Source organism: Bactrocera dorsalis, chromosome 5, assembly GCF_023373825.1.
Source record: "Bactrocera dorsalis isolate Fly_Bdor chromosome 5, ASM2337382v1, whole genome shotgun sequence".
Taxonomy (NCBI): Eukaryota; Metazoa; Arthropoda; class Insecta; order Diptera; family Tephritidae; genus Bactrocera; species Bactrocera dorsalis.
This window is the reverse complement of record NC_064307.1, coordinates 72,001,820-72,021,892: the sequence shown is the minus strand read 5'-3', so window position 1 is coordinate 72,021,892 and position 20,073 is coordinate 72,001,820. Positions and strand designations below refer to the sequence as shown.

Genomic DNA, 20,073 nt, shown 5'->3' with positions numbered 1-20,073 from the left:
TACAAAAACAATGTATGTATGTGCATATGCCTGTAATGTCAACTATGATAAGTGCTTGGCAGAAGAAATGCTGATAAACGCCTACTCTTCAGTATTTTTAGCCTATTTACATACATGTACTATAGTATATATTGCCATATATGTGTGTAAAAAAGTTATCAGAAGTACTTCAGACGTGTGTTATATATACATACATACAGTCAGTAGTAGGGTATATTCGATTTATTTTAACTAAAAATTTAATCTCCGTCGCGCAATGGCAACTGATAGCAAGTAAAGCTCTGGCGATATCACAAAAATTACATAAGTTTATATTGTGGGATTTCCTCATTTGGAGTTCTTAGCGCAAGTACGCATGCAAGTAAACAAAAATCATTTTCCCAAACTATAATTTACAATGAATGTTTAGACTTTGTCTTCGAGATTTATCACTTTTGTAAACTTTCGATTTCAGTTTTCAAACTCATTTGTGTGTTTGCACGTTTTTGTGTTTAATTTCGAATTTATATACAGAAAATTTTGATAATGAATTTGCATGCAATAATAATTGCGTATGCAGCTACTTGAAGTTGACTTAACTTGGACTTGATTTTGATAGATTCTTGAAAATACCTCGTCAACTGGAAAAGTTTTCTATGCAAGCACTTCATTCAGATGGTTCGGTTTGTATGACAGCTATATGATATAGTGACTCGATCTGAACAATTTCTTCGGAGATTGCATAATTACTTCAGCCAATAACCCATTCCAAATCTCGTGAAGATATCGCGTCAAATATAAAAGTTTTCCATACAAGTACTTGATTCCGATCCTTCAGTTTGTATGGCATGATATGTAGAAAATGAGGAAAAAAGAACTTATGCAAAATTTCAAATCCGTTTCTCAAAAACTGGGGGATTATTCCTCATATATACAGATAGAAGGACAGACAGATCCACAGGTATGAAACTATAAAATATTAACATATATCTTTTGTAGCATTCCTACCTGTCAAGAAATTAAAATTTGCTAAAAATCAAATTTTACAATCACAAAAAAAATCTTGCTCAATGACTTTCTAGTTTGAACCATTATTTAATATTACCTGGCTCTTATCAATAATTTTATTTATACTATATTTAAAAACATCGTTGTTATTGTTGTTATTTTGGCTATTTTCATAACATTTCAATGTCAAATTTAATTCTTATTTCATTTTATAAGATTATTATGCAGAATTTATTGCAACGTCTCTAAAAACAGTGACGTGCGCAGAAAATCAGTTCATGATATATGAGTGTATATAAATACAACTACATACACACGAACATATGTACAATCGTATATACTTACATACATATGTATATAAAAGCATATGCAACTATGTATAATCTATAGCATTTGATGTCATATATCAACACGTAAATAGTACAAAGTCGTATTTGATATGATATTATATACAAATATACATACGAGTATATTGTACTTGTTGCTTGTTAGAATTATCACGAAAAATCAGCCTTTTTAGCAGTCATTACTCAATTTCAAACATTTTTATTTACGCATATCATTTTTGATATTGACTTTAAATGGCTTGGTTAAAGTAAAATTACGCGGCTACAAGCTGTTTACATTTTTATCAGACTATCTCAGTTCACTTGACTTTTCGACGCACAGATAACTTCCTCATTCTTCATATCAATTTAAGGCCGAAATTTCCATACAATGCTAAGGTAGCAAATATATTTTAGATTTTACCGGAACAAACATCGTTGACTTAATTAAGTTTTGGGTGATTGATCATATGCTTGTAATATAGGGAAAGCTCAAGTAAACTGACGGTTAGTTTAACTGACGGTTATGAGTTGAAAAGCAAGTAAGAAAATGTTGCTTAGAATAGTTGAAACAAGCATCGACTATGTGACCATTACTTTTCACCACCAAATTTTCCACTAACCACTGATTAAGCTGACGGTTAGTAGTTGAAAAAGTGTTGATAAAAATTTTCACGGAATAATGAACAAAATTATGTTTGTATATGACCAATAGTGGTAACTATAAACTTTTGTGTTAACTGTTGATTAAACTCATGGTTAGTGGTTGAAAAAGTATTAAAAAAATATTGCCTAGCATAAATAACATAATAAGGTATTTTATATGAATAAAAACACCAGCTTTTGCAAGTTCAATGCGTATATTTCGAGTACGATTTGATACAAATAGTACACTATGCAAATAAATAAGACAGTCTTATCGCTTATTGACTGATGTGTAATTTTAAAGGTAAATTATACGTAATGACCTTATTTGTAATTTTGCAACAGGGTACATCCCAGTTATACATACATACATACATACTAGCTAAGCTGCTCATTTGTTTGCCAGCAGATCAAGGAGTTTTCCTATACCTACTTGCTAGGGGAAATACAATTTTGCTATCTTTCTACGGTTTATTAGTCTATATATTTCTGGGAAAAAGAAGCTTGACGAAACTGTTTTCGCTTTGCGTTTTAATACACAATTGTTGTTGTTTTCCTTTTTTATTTTACTACAGAAATCTGCAATATTTAAATAAAAGTCTGCCACATTTTCTTGTTACTATAACACTTATTCATCTCTGCTCAAAAATAGCGTCCTGATTTTACTTGAAGAACTTCTGAATCATAATTATAGCTGAAAATTCATACAGCTTAGTTGCAAAAAAAATGTATGTGTCATAAACCACAGCGCAGTATAATTTTTTAAACTTACCACAAATTTATTTTTTTATTAAACCATGTAATGTACTTGGAGTAAGACAAACTGAGTCATGAACTTCTATGTACTATATATTAGTTTTCTAGTGTTAAAAAAATATTTTTGATATAGCAAATTTATGCGTCTACAGCTTAACTACCGGTCACTAAGAGTACCGCAATATTACCTTATTTTTTTGTACTTGAATTTATGAATAATTTGATCAAATTGGAAAGACAGTCAAGTTGCACATAATTCCAAAAAGAAAATATACTATATATGTATGTATGTGTGAGTATTAAATTCAAAATGCCAACATTTCCGATTTTTTTCTCAAAACCATTTTGGGCTGTAATTCCTTCCGGTTAAAGTGGGAAAAATCACCAAAAGTAACAATCGATTGAGCACATCATAAAAAGGTTGCTTAATACCAATAAATAAGCCAAGGCACCTTGAATGGCACATACAATACTTATAAACATATATACGTATTAATATGACTGTATGAGTACACATGCTGTATATATACATATATGATCATGTGTACCTTTATGCAATTGCAGACGTATGCAACGGTATCAGCCGTAGATTTATGACCGAAACAAAACGTCTCGTAAATTTATTATATTGCAACAAATTGACAAATCAACACACATGCACATATAAACATATCTACACATTTGCATAGAGTATAAAGTATACGAAGATCGTCACACAAATTAAATTTGCGCGAATTGCTTAACGAACGCGGTTAGCCGAGTGGCTAAAGACGGCAAAGAACCGTTGTAAAATGCCGAACCTGCAACACAATGAACCCGAAATATGTTAAAGTTAAAAATACAATAACAATTTGACATATACCCACAAGCTAATACATAAAAAATATATACCCGCGTGTGTGTGTATGTGCTTAAAAACCAGTAGAGAAACCTACAAAAGCAGCACAATGAATTACTATGACTCTGCGGATACTCGTGATGAGAATTGGAAATTTCGTGGTTTCTCAAATGAAGAAATCAAGAATTCTTCACATACCATATACATATGTACGTGTGCGCGCACCAACATACACATACAGCTGCACAGCGGCGAAACAATTCACTAAAAATTAATGAAAAATCAAAATCGAAATTGAAGTAAAGTGAATGGCGCAAAAACAACCGAAACAAGCAGTGGAAAAAATACAAGCGTATACACTAACAAATCACATAATCGAACGCATAGAGAATGAAAAAATGCGGAGAAGAAAGTCGAGCGGCAATAAAAGAAATGTAAGCACAAACACACACATACATATGTATGTACATGCATACAATAAACATATGTTTGAGAAAGAAAGCAAGCAATCAAGCAACTTGTTTAGAGCAAACGCACACATACACGAACAAATGTATTTACAAATACTTGCAGCTAGCTGAACCAGATGTGTGGAAAGAATCAGGCAGCCAACGAGTGCCAGTTGGTGAAAGACAATAACGCAAAGATATATAGTTAAAAGTAAAAAGCAATCAAAAGACACAACACACCGTGAATTAAAAGAAATCAGTGTGTGTATGTGAGTATGTTTGAAAAATAAAATTACAAAAACAAGAACATACTTTAACTTCTAAGCTATAATACTCTACACAAATAAAAATGTTGTCAAATGAAGAAGTTTTCCTTACGAGAATTCGATTCCTATCGTTAAGTTTGTATGGCAGCTATATCCTATAGTTATCTGATCTGAACAATTTCTTGGGAGATGACGCAGTAGTCTTTGTCAATAATCCACGCCAAATTTCGTGAAATTATCTTGTGAAATAAAAAAGTTTCCCATACAAGGACTTGAATTGAATCGGTCAGTTTGCAAGCCAGCTATATGCTATAGTGATCAGATCTGAAAACTTTCTTAAGAAATTGCACCATTGCCTTAAACAATAATACGTGCCAAATGTATATTGAAGATAGCTTGTGAAATAAAAAAGTTGTCCATATGAGAACTTCAACATTAAATCGAATGAAAGTAATAAGAATAATAAGCGTAAAAGCATGGTGTAAGCAATTGGTACAGAAATACATCAACACATACAAAGCATTCTCTATGTATATACATACATAGTTTTTTCGGATTTATGGCAGCATCATCACAATTGTTTTTGTGTTTGTTGACCACTTTTGACGCACTTTAAGCCATAAATGACTGATGTTGACTTACGAACTGGCTTGCGAGGGCTAAAGTACAAGTACAATATACATATATTATATACACACACACGTATGTATCAACTGAAGTGCGTCTATGTGTGCGTTAAGTATAGGCATGCACGTGTGAATCGTTGTCAAGTTGAAGAAGATCAACCGTAAACGGGTAAATGAGAATTGTAATGCTCGCAAGCGCTCGCTTACAACACGCTTACAACATTTTTTCACACACACACACGCATTTCTACTCTTCTTTTTGTAGACACATAAATACAAGAATAATAAATACATATTTAAAGCAATGAATGTTGTGACAGTCTGTAAGCAGAGCTACGCGATTCTTTATCTGCAGTCATATCGTAAAAAGAATTATGAAAATAATTGGGTTAATTGGGCAATAGTAAAAGGCGTCAAAAGTCGCGAATGTTACAGATTTTTGCAGCTTTGTGTGCATATGTATATATGTGTGTGGCACTGTTTCAGTCAGTTTTGCAGCTTAGTTACAACAGCGCTGATGGATCACGTGTGAGGCGTTGCATACAGTGGCACCAAAATGGTGCTTGCTGGCAGATTGTTGATGTTAAATTTGATAAAAGGACTTTTGGTTATATTCCGGTTAGAATAAACCGATAACTACCAAGTTGAATTAATTTTTTTTTGAAGCGTCATATAATCTCTATTTGGTTACAATTAGGCGGTGTATATATGAGTTTTGACATTGCACTGGCTTGTACTTGATTATAAGTATCCTCTTCCCTTATACTATATTATTCTTCGTGGAATCAGTACCGTGAATCGTGAATGGCATGAATCTGAATTAAAAGCACAAAACTCTACCGAAACAGTAAAATCCTACCTAAGACCTCCAACAGTTGTCTTCTTTTGAATTTTTTTTTAACAAAACTCACTTGCCACACTGTGCTTCTCGGCTGGAATTCCAAAAAGCACAAACTATACCAACAAAAAAATATGAGAACTAAAAAAAACAAAAGCAATCAGACGAAAGCAAAATGGCGAAAAAATGCGTTGCTAAAAATGCCAGCAAAAATAATAGCAACACAATACAAAAAAATGCAAAAGAAATCACAGGCGACGGTCTAACTGTTCCAAAGCGCACCTTCAATGGATTGCTTTCAATAGCAGACCAAGCAGACGCAACAACATTACAGGAAACACAACAACAATAACGGCTACAATAATAACAAAAACAACAAAAACGAGGCAGCAAAACTCAATTACAACAAGCAAACCGCATACAACAACTAATAAATGTATACTTATAACAAATCGACACTGTAATAATAATAACAACAAAAACAACAACCATAACGCGTATGCACAACGAGTTTATTCGAAAACTAGTACAACCGTCGCAGCAAAAGTCAAAGCAAGCCATAGGCGACAACAAAAACAACCACAGCAGGCATAAATACTTGCATATATAAATAATAACAATAACAACAGCCACAGCAACAACGTAACACCGTAAAAGCAGCAACGAACCCGGCAGCAACAACGAACCGGCAATGGTGTACCAGCAGGTTTGCTTGGTTTTCTTAGGTGAATTAGAGACATTCACTTTTTGCATACCACAACGCAGCAACAACGACAACAACCGCAACAACAAAAAAATAAAACAACAATTGAAATAACCAAACCGAAAACTCACTATTACAATGTCGGCAGCGCTGCATAAAATTGCTGGCTGTCTGCAATGCTTACAGACGTACAAAACTCCAAAGCATTAACCACACACACACACACATCACAGTTGCAGGCTTGAATGCGCGTGCGCGCAGCTTCTCAACCTCAACTTCGAAACTTCAGGTGCGCAATCGGGTGGGGAGCGGGGCATGTTTGCGGTACGGGTGGCAATTAAATGGCGTTGCAGCAACAGGCTGACTAACTAACAGACACTGGTTGCGGTGGGAGAGGCGTTTGGCTTAAGCTCTTGGCTGGCTGACTGGCTGGTTGGTTGCATTTGTGAATTGGCTTGCCTCGCCTCGTTTTGGCTTGGTAACAGCAGCAGCAGCGCATGGTGGCCAGGCCACTCTTTTGCCGCTCACAACATTCTTTGAAGGTTTGGCAGTGAATGTTGTAATGTCGGCGATGTAGGCAGGCGCAAGCAATGTAGCACAGGCTGTTGGAGTAAAGGGAAATGAGTAGCATTTTCAGCGTATAAGAGGGTGTGCGTGCAAACGAACGGTATTTTGCGTTCCTAGCGAGATAGAAATTTTAAAATATAAAATTGCAAGAAAAAATAAAATTAAATTAAATGGACATAAAGGTTGAGGGAAGGTAACGAAAAAAAATGGCACTCACTGCCTGACATACATATGTATGTGATACAATATGCTATATACATACATACACATACAAAATATGCAATTTTTCATTGAACTCTTTGAACCAAACCCAAAAAGTTGAGATGAAGGCGAAGTAAACATTTTAGCTGTACATTTTTTCCGCCTTGTACTACTGCCCCATGACTCATTTTCTGTTTTTAAATTTACTTCACTTATAAATTTTTATTTTTTTAACTTTAATTTAATTATTTTTAGTTTTTTTATATATACATATATTTTTTTTTTTTTTAATTTTCGCTATCTTCTTCAACTCTTCAACTTAAATTAATATTTTAGACATATTGGGGTCAACCAACACCACCACCGCCACAAACAATTCGTTGAGCTCTATGCATGCAACTGTGCTTGTCAGTTGTGTGGCTGCGGCGGCATTGCCGATGAGTCTTTCAGATGTGCCAACGTCGTCGTCATCACCGACGTTGATGTCAGTTGCAATATTGGTGGTATAATCACCACCAACTGTGGCAACAAATACATTTAATAAATTGCTAAGCAAAAATACTGTAGCTATTGTAAATACATACATACAAATATGAAGGCAATGTGGGAAATATAAAATTTTTAATTAATAACCGTTAAACGCACATTGTGTGTTAATTAAGTAACATTCACCAAAATGTAAAATGCGAAAAAAAATGCCTGAAGATGATTGAGTGACTGTAGTAAGGCTATTTTCATAGTTGTAGCCAAGTGAGTTAAGGGAGGAAGCTCGCAAAAGTTGCTAGTTGAAGTGGTGAGGGAAAAACCCAATTTTTAGTATTTTTGTATATTCATCTTCTCATTTCACTGATGACGCTTATAAATTTATATCAACTGATAGTAATAGAGTTTATAAACTCCCATTTATATATTATAGTTCCACTATATTCGCTTATACCGTTCTTCTTCATTCACTTACGCACCATGAAGTTCTCCAATGGTTTACAAAAAACACCAAAAACGCCTAAATTTGTAATTCGTTAAGATTTCATTCACTGAACTGACGCAATTATGGAATTCTCAAACGAATTATGAAAAAAAACTTGTTTATATAGTTTTGAGCAACTGAAAGCCTCAAGCTATGTGTAATATTGATAGATCTCCATGTGGTTCATCAATGAAAATACCCGCTAAGCAATTTTAATTATTTAGATAATAGTTACTTTTTACTATTTCATCTAATACCATGGCATTTACTTTAGGCTGTGTGCCACCCCAATTTTGATTGTTTCAGTAGCTCTTAGCTCTGAAATATATACTTATAATTATGAAAAACTTTCTCGTCGGTGTTTTGTATATACCATATAAGGTCATATGCTAATTTTGATTTTAGCTGTTTTATATTAGCTTTGTTTTTTATGTGATTATTGCGTGCTTATAAAAGCTGTTTTCACTTTTGATTTTTTATTAGTTCCACTAATGGACCTTTCACCGCTATCAAAACAAATCATTTTGGCTCAATATATTACAGTATACGTTTATGGATGCTGTTAATTGAGATTACATCAAAGGAGCATTTTTTTTTTTGAAATTTCACTTGTCAAAAGTAAAAGTTAAATAATGAAAAAATAGTAATCAAACAAAAATAATTCACAGGAAAATATTTAAAAAAGTCAAGCTAAGAAATTGATTAATCTTAGCGCTTAAAGCAATTTATCGAAAGTTATTAGTCTTATAGCGGCCTAAAATATTTCTTTACGCAAAGACGTACATAATTCGGTTACTAAATATATTAGCAGGCATTACTCTTTTTGCTCGACTTTTACAGCGTTTGCTTGGTTGCTTTTTTTACTATTTAAGCGCCTAATCTTTATGGCAGTTAATCATATATAACATATATGTACATATATAGAACACAATTTGTTTGTGTGTGCTGACCAATTACGAAAAATTGCGTGTAAAGTCTAAAGGCCTGCTGCTGTCTGCCTGCTCACAATTTGTTTGATTCTTTTGTTTTTATTTTTTTATATTTTTTTTTTAATTTTTTTTACCTTTATTTTTAATTTTTTTTAGTGATTATTATTTTTTATTTTATTTTTGTTTCTTTTGTATTCCATTTCTGTATGTATTCCGTTTTTGCATACAAATGAAAAATATAAGAATGTCTGAAATATGCATTATCTAAAGGTCATTTTAATATGTCGTCAGCAAAAAAAGCTCTGCATTAACTAAAAACAAAATTGTACCAATATATGCATACATATTAACATATATGTACATATGAATACAAAATTATACAAATGTATTAATTTTTATACGAAAAAACACTCTTGTTTATTTCGAAAATAAGCCGGAGTCGTCGAACGCTGATGTAAGCTCGGCGGCACGAACTTATTGAAAGACCATCAAAATATTCAGGCCTTTTAACTAATGCATATACATATGTATGCGTGTATTTGGTGTTTATTAAAAACATTTTTTTATAAAGCTACGCCAACTTACTAGCAACCGGCGAAAACAACATTTTTTTTTTAATTTTTGTCGTACAAATTTTTTATTTTTCGTTTAAAAAAATATTTTTTGTTTTTTTTTCTGACAAAAATTTCTTTTTTCAAAAAAGAAATATTTTTCCTTTTTCAAATTTTTTTTTTATTTTCAAAAAAAAATATTTTCGTTTTCCTTTTTATTTTTTGGGAAAAAGTTTTGGTTTTCTTTTTGCGCCTCTGTCGCATTGCGTTCGTTACTCAAATTTCAGTTTAATTTGCATTTATTACCATATCATTTCCAAATATTCGCGTTTAAAACGCGTAACAGACAAAAAAACCAAAAATTTTTGCATTAAAGCGAATTGGCAACGAAATGAAAGAAATCAGCTACAAAAAATAGCAACAACGGATATACTTAATTTATAGCAAATATTATAAATGAATATATTTGTAAATTATATACTTTTACCAGCCAAACGTACACATGAAAGCGCCGTCAAGCAGCTTGAACAACAACACGTGTAGGGGGGTTCAAACAAATAACAATATGTACAATATATAAATATATATAAATACACCACAGTCCATATGAAAACACGAAACACATAGATTAATTTGTATTGATACACTCGTACCGGCAGTGAACCGCAACGAAAGCGTGAAATGTGATCAAGTGAATGTCTCCTGTGTATTGCTTGATTTAACAGCGACTTATATTCATAGCTGTATAACTTACTATACCATATACATATATGTATGTATGTACATATATAAGTACATTATATCATGTATAGGCATACAACCAAATTGCTCGTTGTGCTGTTGAGCGTCATTTGACTACAGGATCACCAACAGATGAATGGTACTGGTTGCGACGCGCTGCCTTATCAATATTCATAAATTATGCATTCGGCGAAAAAAGTCACATTTCTCGTATAGCAACTTGATTAACGTAGAAAAATGGTTTTAATTGAAATATGATTGTAAAATGAAGAGAAATTGCTGTCCATATTGATATAAATGTATAAAGTTCACAAAACTAAAATTAATTATTTTTCAATGCTACAGATTTCCTGTTGAAAGCGAATACGAGAGGGACTGTGCAAAATTTCCCTATAAAATTGCTTGGTCTTTCTTGTTATTCTATAAATTATTAATGCATGAAATGATTATTTACTGTCATTGTAAAATTATTCTTTCCAGTTTTGCTGCTTTCGCCGCTCTTTTTATTCAATTACTCATATTTTCGCCACAATATTGAAGTTCGGAATTCTTGACATTTGTTTCTCAAACTTTTTTAATTAATGCAAAAACAGTTTCCGAATTTTAACAATTTAGTTTCATTTTACTGCTGCTGGTAATATCGAAAATGTTTAACAACGGAACTGGTTGCTCTCAAAAATCATAATAAAGTGCTTAACTGAAGTTGATACTTCTTTTAGATACAGAAAAGTTTTCAAAGTGAAAATCTAGGGTTTCTGAGACGGTATGCATTTCTAGTAATTCCTTTTTCTGCTAGGTTTTTGGACATGTGCAGAGCTAGCTTATACCATCTCTTATCATCTTACCTCAGAATGAATCTTTTAAAACTTTCTAGAAACCACTCATATTTAAAAAAGTTGAGTTTTGATTATAAATAAATAGTTTTGAAGGCAAAGTCTCGTAGCCAAAGTTGTTTAAAATTACCCATAGAGCATTTTCCGCATACGCGATTTTATAGAAAAAATCGATCCGCTCTAATGTATACCCTTCTAAATATGTAGTTCTTCAAACATTCGTCGTAATTTGTAACAAAACTTCTCGGGCGGCAATTAAAGCCGCACCTATTTTATTAACCAATATTAAGTTTTAAGAATTTTCATGTCAACAACAACTTGCTTATCACAATTAAAAACATAATAATATTTCATGTAGCATGTCTTCCTTCACTTTGCCGCAAACAGCCGAATGCCAAGTGGATGCTTTGTTGTAATGTTGTTGTTGTAAAATACTACAAATATACTAATAATATGAATTCTATGAAACATTTTGGGAAGAGCTTGGAATTCTTGAAACATTAAAATAACATTTCCGCCGCGATAAGCTAAATGTAGGAATATCAAGCAGTGCCGGGGCACAGCCTTTGCTTTATATGAGTATAAAGAGACACAAAATTAAGAAATTAAAGTGCCGACAGCATATTGGCATGACAACACACAAACATACATTCTTACATTGCTATTAGACGCAGCACTTCCTCACTCACTGACGAAACCGTACTTTGGAGGCGCTGCCATGGCGGCAAATTATCTAAAAACATGCTTGTTTAGTTTCAATTCCAATTGCTCGCAGTTTCCAAATATGTATGTAAGTGTGCGTATTGCTATCAAAAACGCTTATCAATAACAACTAAATTTGTGGGAGAAAAAAGTAGCATGAAAGAAAGATTGGAAAAAAAGCAAAAAAAAAATGTAAAAAAATCCTGCTAGTTAGTTCTTTTACTAATTAGAACTAGAAATTTCATTGCTTCGGTGTACTCTTCTAGTTGTTCTTATACCGGAGGAGTGGCGTCTCGTTGGTATTTTGTCAAAAATACTTGGTTAACACTCGTCATTACATACTTGTGATAACCCAGCGAAGGTGTTACTATACCTATGTGAGTGAATATTTCAAATATGACAGTATTTTGCAATTTGCTGTTCCAAGTAATTTCGTAACATCACTATAAAACTTTCGAAAATACATCAAAACTAGAAAATACACACTTCCCATCACATTTTCCTGCCTCTGCGCTACAAAGATGCTACGGCAATACTTCATTTATCGATAATTCAATATACAACATTTAATTCTCTACCAATTTCTACAACTTCTTGCTTGCTTTCGGGGGTGTTTACCAATACACACGCCAGCCTGCCTATTTATTTCATTTCATTCTTTTTCTTATATGCGAACAAATGCATTATTAATGTGTGAAACCGTAACGTTAAATGTGTGTTATTTGATTATAATGTCCGATTTATCGGGGTTGGCATCATTTAATGTTGCTTGTAACTTGTTGAACTGCCTGCGTTATTTTCTGTATATATGAATGTCATATTGGTAGTTTGATGACCTGTTGACTTGAGTGTAATGTTTGCTGGTAGTTGAGGGAGATTGTTTCATAGAGGGATTGCTTGCGGCATTTCATATGAATGTACATATGAAGATTTTTGGTGGTGGAAATCTTTAAATTGGGGAACTGTGAAAACATTTTTAGGTTTTTGTGTAATAACAGGCATTATCATAGTTTCGCTGTTGCTATTTGTACTTTATGAAAGTTTTATGTTTCGCTATAGATTTTCAAATTGTTTCTAAATAGTAGGAAAAGTGATAGTTGGACCATATATCCTAATGAGTTATCCAATCAGGCTCTCAAAGGTTGTTGATCTAAAGTTTTGATTCTTATACATAAACTCTCAGCCTTTACATTCTCAAAGGTTAGATAATTTGATATTAATGTCTCAGAAAACCATTCTCTCGTAAAAATTTCGGGCTTCGCTAAATAATTACACAAAATTTTGTTTGACTTCTCGTGTAAAAAACACTTTATATTTTTTTATATAGTTTTTTTTTTCGTACTTTTTCTTATATTTTATTTTTATATATTTTTTTATGATTTTTATTTTTATATATTTTTTATATTTTTTTATGCTTTTTTTTATAATTTCTTTTTTATATTTTTTTTTATAATTTTTTTTTGTATTTTTTTTATAATTCTTTTTTTGTAATTTCTTTTTTATATTTCTTAATTATAATTTTTTTATATGTAGCAATTAAGTTTCTTTTTTTATCAGAAATGAATGATCAGTTCGAATTGGAATCTCATGAGAGAACCACGTTAATATTCAGCTTATTTTATAATTTTCTTTTTCCGAATTTTACTGCATCTAATCTAATAAATTGTTTTAAATCCGTTTTATGAAGAAGGGAAGCTACGCTAAAACTTCTCATATTCTTATATCAGAACATAAATATATTCATATTCTTATATGCAAATATATATACATTAGGGTAGGCCAAAAACCCGAAAACCTTTTTTCGCTTGGTACTCTGAAAAGCTAGTTGGTAGCCGCTTCTAAGAAAGCCTCTCCAACGATAAACAGTAGTTAACATTAACTTTTTGTTGCTAAGTCTCAACGATTCGTTGCTGCAATTAATTGCACATTTTTGCCACATTTTAATTTATTTTATATTTAAAAAAACAAAAACAATAATGTGCTCTTAGCAAATACAAAAAAAAAACAGAAAACGTATAGCTGTGAATAAAAATAATTGGCGAGCACAAAGAAATCATGTGCGCCATGCGACCATTCATTCAGACAATCGAGCATTCGTCATACGCAGCAAGCGCACACTACTACACAGGCAAACGTACAATTACGCACAGTTTGCAGAACAAAACATAAATAAATATAACACTATAATGCAGTGAGTTTCGCTCATTGCAAATCATGCTGTAATCAAGTTAAAAATAGCTGCAAATATTATGAAGAGGATGCCAGCATGCGCGACTCATTCTAGAAAGCAGCAACAAATGCATGTTTGAATGCAACGCGCCATAAATATGATTCCACACACACACAATGCAAGCATACGCGTGCTGCGATGGCAACAAATTCATATAAAACATAATTTGTTGTGCCACTAAACATTCCGCAAAAATAGCAAATAGCAATTAGGCAATCATTTAGCCAATCTCTGTGACGAATATGCATGTGTGTGTGTGTATTCGTGTTCTTGCAAATTAATGATTGAATGAGTGTGCGATTGAATGAGTGTCTTTGCAGCAGCAAGCGTTTGTTGCTGTTGATGTAGTCATTTGTGTAAATTTACGGTATTATTTTATGTGCAAAACTTTTTCATATATTTGTTCACACTTCAGCAAGAATTCAGCGTAATTTGCCGCATATGCATGTAATTTTTACTACTCAAATGCAATAGCGGCAAAATTTCGTATTTAATGCTTGCATGCATGTAAATTCATATGCCGTTTATGCTTTTGGCATTGACGCAGAACTTAAATTTGCGCCTAGAAAATGTGAGGTTATGTCGAAACGCGATTTATAACCGGAAAAGCTAAATAAAATATCTATTTTGTAGGCACATAAAAAATGCCTTGATTTATAGTTGATTTTTGGAGGTTATGCATATTTGTTTTTGAAAATTATATAATATTATTTTAACACTAATTTCTATATAGACCAGGTTAGATAATTTTTTAAAACATAAAAATCATAATACAATGAAACCCAACGATTTTCGGCAAAATTACGTGTCTACTCGAAAAAAGTTGTGTGGCAATGTTGTAGTTAATGAAAAGATATATATATTTTGTGCATAAATTTTTTTAACATAACCTCGAAATTTAAGTGAAAAATTCATATAACCAATTTTTGGACTCTTTTAGTTTTAACTTTAACAAATTTTTTATTTTTTATTCTTATTTTTTTTTCATTTAAAAAATAAATGAGAAAACCTTACTTCGACGTAAAATCTAAAGCTCTTTTGTTTCCGATTCGCACCACCATATGCACACCCTTAATGCTATACAAAATTTATTAGCTAGCTAGTAACTTTTCACTTGAAATTTTGTCAAACTCACCGGATCTAAATCGGAATCCCATATATCTTTCAAATCGCCGTCATAAAATCCATCCATTTTTTTATAGTTGTTTTTGTGTCGCTTGCTTGACTTTTATGTAAGCCGAACTTGACGTTTATTGGCACAGAGTTTAACCGTAGTACGTGATCAGGGGTCGTCAAGCGGGCGTTGGTTCTCTTTGAACCGCCTATTTAGCACTAATTTTGGTATTTTATTTTACACTTCTGATAAATATTTATATAAATTTTTATTTGTCTGCTTTAATAGAAAGGGAAGAAATAGAGCACATTATATTAATGTTATGTTTTTTTTTTCAAAATTGTAATGCATCTTTTTACTTTTTGTATATAGCAATGATAATTTTTCTATTTTTTTATTTTTTCTCTAGTTATTAATGTCACAAATTGACCATTTATAAGCAGTTTAGAATTTTTCTGTTATTAATTTGAATTGGTTGCGATTGAAATCTTTTTGTTGCTTAAATTTGTTTTTGTTTGTATGCATTTATGTATATACACATTTCGAATTTTATGTTTTAATTTCTGATAACCATGTCCGGTACGTGATTTTGTTTTACTGCTGCAATATATTTTTTATTTCTCAGGTTTTTTTGTTTGTTTGTTTTTAATTTTTTTTTTTACTTTTTTTTGTAACTTGAACTTCGTACGTGTGAGGTCGTAGGGGCCGGTTTTTTGTTACTTCACCAATTGATGCTGTTTTTCTGTGTAGTTGTGCTTATTTTAGTTTTGTTGCGAGTTCAAGAGTTTAACCTACTTTTTAAGTGTGGCTTTTTTCTTTTTTTGGTTTTGCTGAGGTTTAAATTGAACAATTCGTCGTTTTAACCGTTTGTTTGCAGCAATTGCTGTTCTAAATTGTATTTGTTTATTGCTTAATGTTTCAACTTGGAATAGCGCAACTTATGTTTGACTTTTTTTATCGTTGAAACCGTTAAAGCGCGTTCGCTGGAAAAGTAATTACATGCATTTGAGTTGTAGATTTCTTTAATTGATTAACGCTTTTTTTCATTCTTTAGAATTGTTTGATTTTTATCAGCTGTTTCGCAGGAAGTACTTTTAATTTTATAACTGTTGCCCAATTAAATTTTATTGAAGGTGTTAATTGCAATAAACTTGTGACATAGATTTTTTTACAATTTTTTAAATTTAATTAAATCCGAAATGAAAATCAAAAATTTTTTGAACTTTAATTTTTTGCTGAAATTTTTTCTATGATTTCGCCATAATATTTTTCTATATTTGTTTGCTTTGGTTTTTCCTATAATGTTGTGCTATAATTTTGTTCTATCATTTAACTATAATATTTTTCTATATTTGCTTGCTTTAGAGTTTCCTATAATTCTGTGCTATAATTTTTATTACAGTTTTTACTGCATTTTTTTTTATTATTTTGGTCATAATTTCACTATAGTTTGCTTTAGCTTTTTCTTTATTTTTTGTGCTATAATTTTGACTGTAGTTTTTTTCAATTATTTCGTTCTATAATTTCACAATCACAATAATTTTTTGCCAAAGTTTTTTTACTATACTTTTTTCTCTAATTTTCTATTTTTAAGTTCATTTTCTTCTTTACTGGCGTAGGCACCGCTTAGGCAGTCATAGCCGAGTCTTTGTCTATATTTTTCGTCATACTTCTTTTCTATAAATTTTTCCTATAAACTATTGCTATAACTTCGTGCCATAATTTTTGATATTCATTTTTATTATGTCCATATTGTTTGTTACACTTTTTGCAATAATTTTTTTCCTATAATTTTACTATAACTTTTTTAATAATTCTTTCTTTCCATAACTTTTTTCCTACATTTTTTATAAATCCTTTTATACAATTTTTGCAACCATTCCGCATCTAAACCACGATTCGTTGCACATTTGCGCTTGCCTTTTACACAGAGTTTCTTTTGCTACTCTCAATAACCACCACCCAGAAATTCCACAAATTCTTCTTACGCATAACCCGTTTACTCTTTCTGACTGCGGCATGCAAGCTTGTTGCGTAAACTAATATATTGCTGCTGCTGCTGCTGCGGCCGGCCACTTGCCGCTCACTGCACTTTTCTTGCTTCAACAATAACTGATTTTTCTTGAAAATCTCTTTTTCTTTTTTTCTCAGCATGAACTGTTGCATCAACGCAGCAAACAATGCAACCACAGTCCTTGCTTGGTCGCTTCCATGCAACAGCTATGGGTACTTGCTGCCAGTTGCTGCTTGTTGGCCGAGAGCAACCTGTTGCTTCTGCAGCAAACGCTAAAATTGTGTGTTTGCATATGTATGGGCCACTTGTTGCCAGTTGTCACGGTCGTGCAACTTGTTGCTCACACCAAACTACTTGCATTTACACGCATACATACACATATTGCATTTACTGTCGATTGCGTTTTGTATGCTTTTTTTTTACGGTTGCATTTTGTTTTTGGTTTTGTGTCTCATTTTGCTGCACTCGCGTTGTTTGCCAGCTTTTCACGCCACTTACCAGTTCTCCGTCGGCCTGGCCTGCCTGTTGCAACTGCCGCTGCTTTCTTTGCACACTTTTTACCACACATATGTACATGCACATATTTATTTTTCTAACTGCATAGCTTTTGCCTGTATAAGCACACATACATACATATATATATATATATGTATGGTTGTGTGTCAGAAATTCTTATTAGCTTTGCTTGTGGCTACTCCTGCGCCGTTGTTAGCCAGCAATTGGCATATGGATGACTTCTTTTGCACCATAAACGCTGGCCACTTGCCCGACAGCCAGTCAATCAGTCAGCGCGTCAATAGTTGACTTTGCCTTTGACTTTGATGCTCTAGGCAAAGCAGCAGTGTCGCTGCGGTAGACTTACGGTACGTAGGTACTCTATGTTTGTATGTATGTAAGCATTTGGCTTTTCGGTTATATTTATTTGGTTAGCAGCGCGCTTAACGGCCACTTGGATTTTATGTTGATTGCGGCAGCGCCTCGTTGTCAGTTCTTCTTTCACATTTGCAAATTTCCCTATTTCATTTGCCTGTCATATAGCGCACGTATACAGGTGTGTGTATGTGTCTGTGTATTTTTCTTACTTATGCACTGCACTTTTTTTGTTTTGGCTGTTATTAGTTTTTCTCGGTTGCTTGCTTATTTATTGGTTTTTACAGTTGATTGTTGGTTAGCTTGTTGAGAAATTGGCTTTTAGCTGGCGTAATAACTTTTGCTGCTTCTGTTGGTTTTTGCGCCTCAGTCATGCTTATTCTGTTATTTTTGCTTCTAATTTCTTATTTACTTTTGCCTGCCGTTCGCTGTGCATCACTTGTTGCCCACTGCTCGAGTATTGTTTGCTGATAATGCTGGATAAGTTCATATACATATTCATATGTATTTGATATTCATGGGCGTGCGCCGTGTATTGGGTAGGGGGCGTTTGGCAAATCGTCTATCAGCTGCTTGTGCAATATATTGCCAGTTTGATTGTTGTTTTCTGTTTTTTTCTTTTGTTTTTGCAATATCATGGCATTGAGGAATCTGTGTTGCTGTTGCTTACCGTATAATCAATTACTCGTCCGTTATTGTTGTTATTTTTTGTTTCTTTTTCTTGGGTGGCGCGCTCAAAGTGCAATAAATATACGTGTATTTCTTTTTCTTGCTTTGTATTAGTCTTATTGTTGCTTTTCTTTGCTTTTTTATTTGTTGATTTATGGGTTGGCATGTTTTGAATTGTAAAATGTGAAAATTTTCAAAGAAAAATTGCATATAAATTATTATTTTTCAATCGTAGGCTTGGTTTGAATATTTTTAAAATTTTTCATTGTAAGTTTATGAAATTATTATTATTTTTTACTGAATTGTTCACAAAAGTTCACAGTTTCAAAGACAAAAAAATATTTCGAACTTATTTTGGTTAGTTTCAAGCACAGAAAAAAATACTTTAAGTTTATTTTGGTTAAAAGGAAGTTAAAAAAATAAATTTATTTATTATTTTAAAATTATTCTTGTTAAATGTAAGTTAAAAAATTATATTTATTTATTAATTTATTTTAATTAACTGTATTAAAATTTAAAGAGTGAAATTTATTTAACATTTTATTTTAATTAAAACGATTTCGATAAAATAATTATGAAATTAAAAAAAAAGTAATTCTTTGAATTAACTTCATTAAATTGATTTTTATGAAACTTTATTTTAATTTTAAAAATTAAATTTATTTAATAATTTCATTTAAAATAAATTCAACGAAATTGTGTTAATAGTTTTAATAGTTAAACGTTAAATTCATATTAATTAAATCGAGTTCTACAAAATTTTATTGAATTTAGAACTTAATTTTATTTATTTAAATTAAAATAAAAAATCAATTTAATTTTTAATTAATTAAATTACATAAAATGAAATTTAGTTAAATGTTTTATGAAAAAAATATTCACACAAAAAATTTATTTTAAAAGAAATCTTACAAAGCGAACAATTATCTCTCTTTGCTTATCTTGTTTCTATATATGTTTTACATATAAATTTGCATAAAATAATTGTATTTTCTACTACAAATTACATGTTTCCGCCAAATATAGCTTTCGAATATATTTAATATTTTATTTAAGCACTCATTTGACCATGTATGCATTACTTTTCCGGCTACAATATGCTTCGAAATGCTAATTTTCTGCCGTGATTTTATTTTCTAATTTTTTCGCATTTTTATATTTGTTTTTTATTTATTTATTCTTTACAATTTGCTGTTTTTTTTATCTTTTGTTTTTCAACTTTTTTATTAGAATAAAGTTTTGCAATCCGCT

At 31.8% G+C, this 20,073-nt stretch overlaps 1 protein-coding gene and 1 long non-coding RNA gene across 5 annotated transcripts in view; one reads left to right on the top strand and one right to left on the bottom strand.

Moving 5' to 3' along the window:
* Positions 1–20,073, top strand: part of LOC105229435 (uncharacterized) — a 127,736-nt gene that overhangs the window by 83,736 nt on the left and 23,927 nt on the right. The gene's annotated exons all lie outside the window — the stretch shown is intronic.
* LOC105229434 (cyclic AMP response element-binding protein A) overlaps positions 1–20,073 on the bottom strand; it is a 74,711-nt gene that overhangs the window by 53,831 nt on the left and 807 nt on the right. Inside the window, exon 2 of one of the 3 annotated variants that reach the window (XM_011209728.4) lies at positions 15,291–15,548. In XM_011209728.4, the coding sequence (XP_011208030.2) occupies positions 15,291–15,347 (57 nt within the window). In that variant the 5' untranslated portion in view covers positions 15,348–15,548. Of the gene's footprint in view, positions 1–15,290; positions 19,331–20,073 lie in introns of those variants that run through there. The other 2 variants (XM_011209729.4, XM_011209730.4) reach the window with 2 other exon arrangements.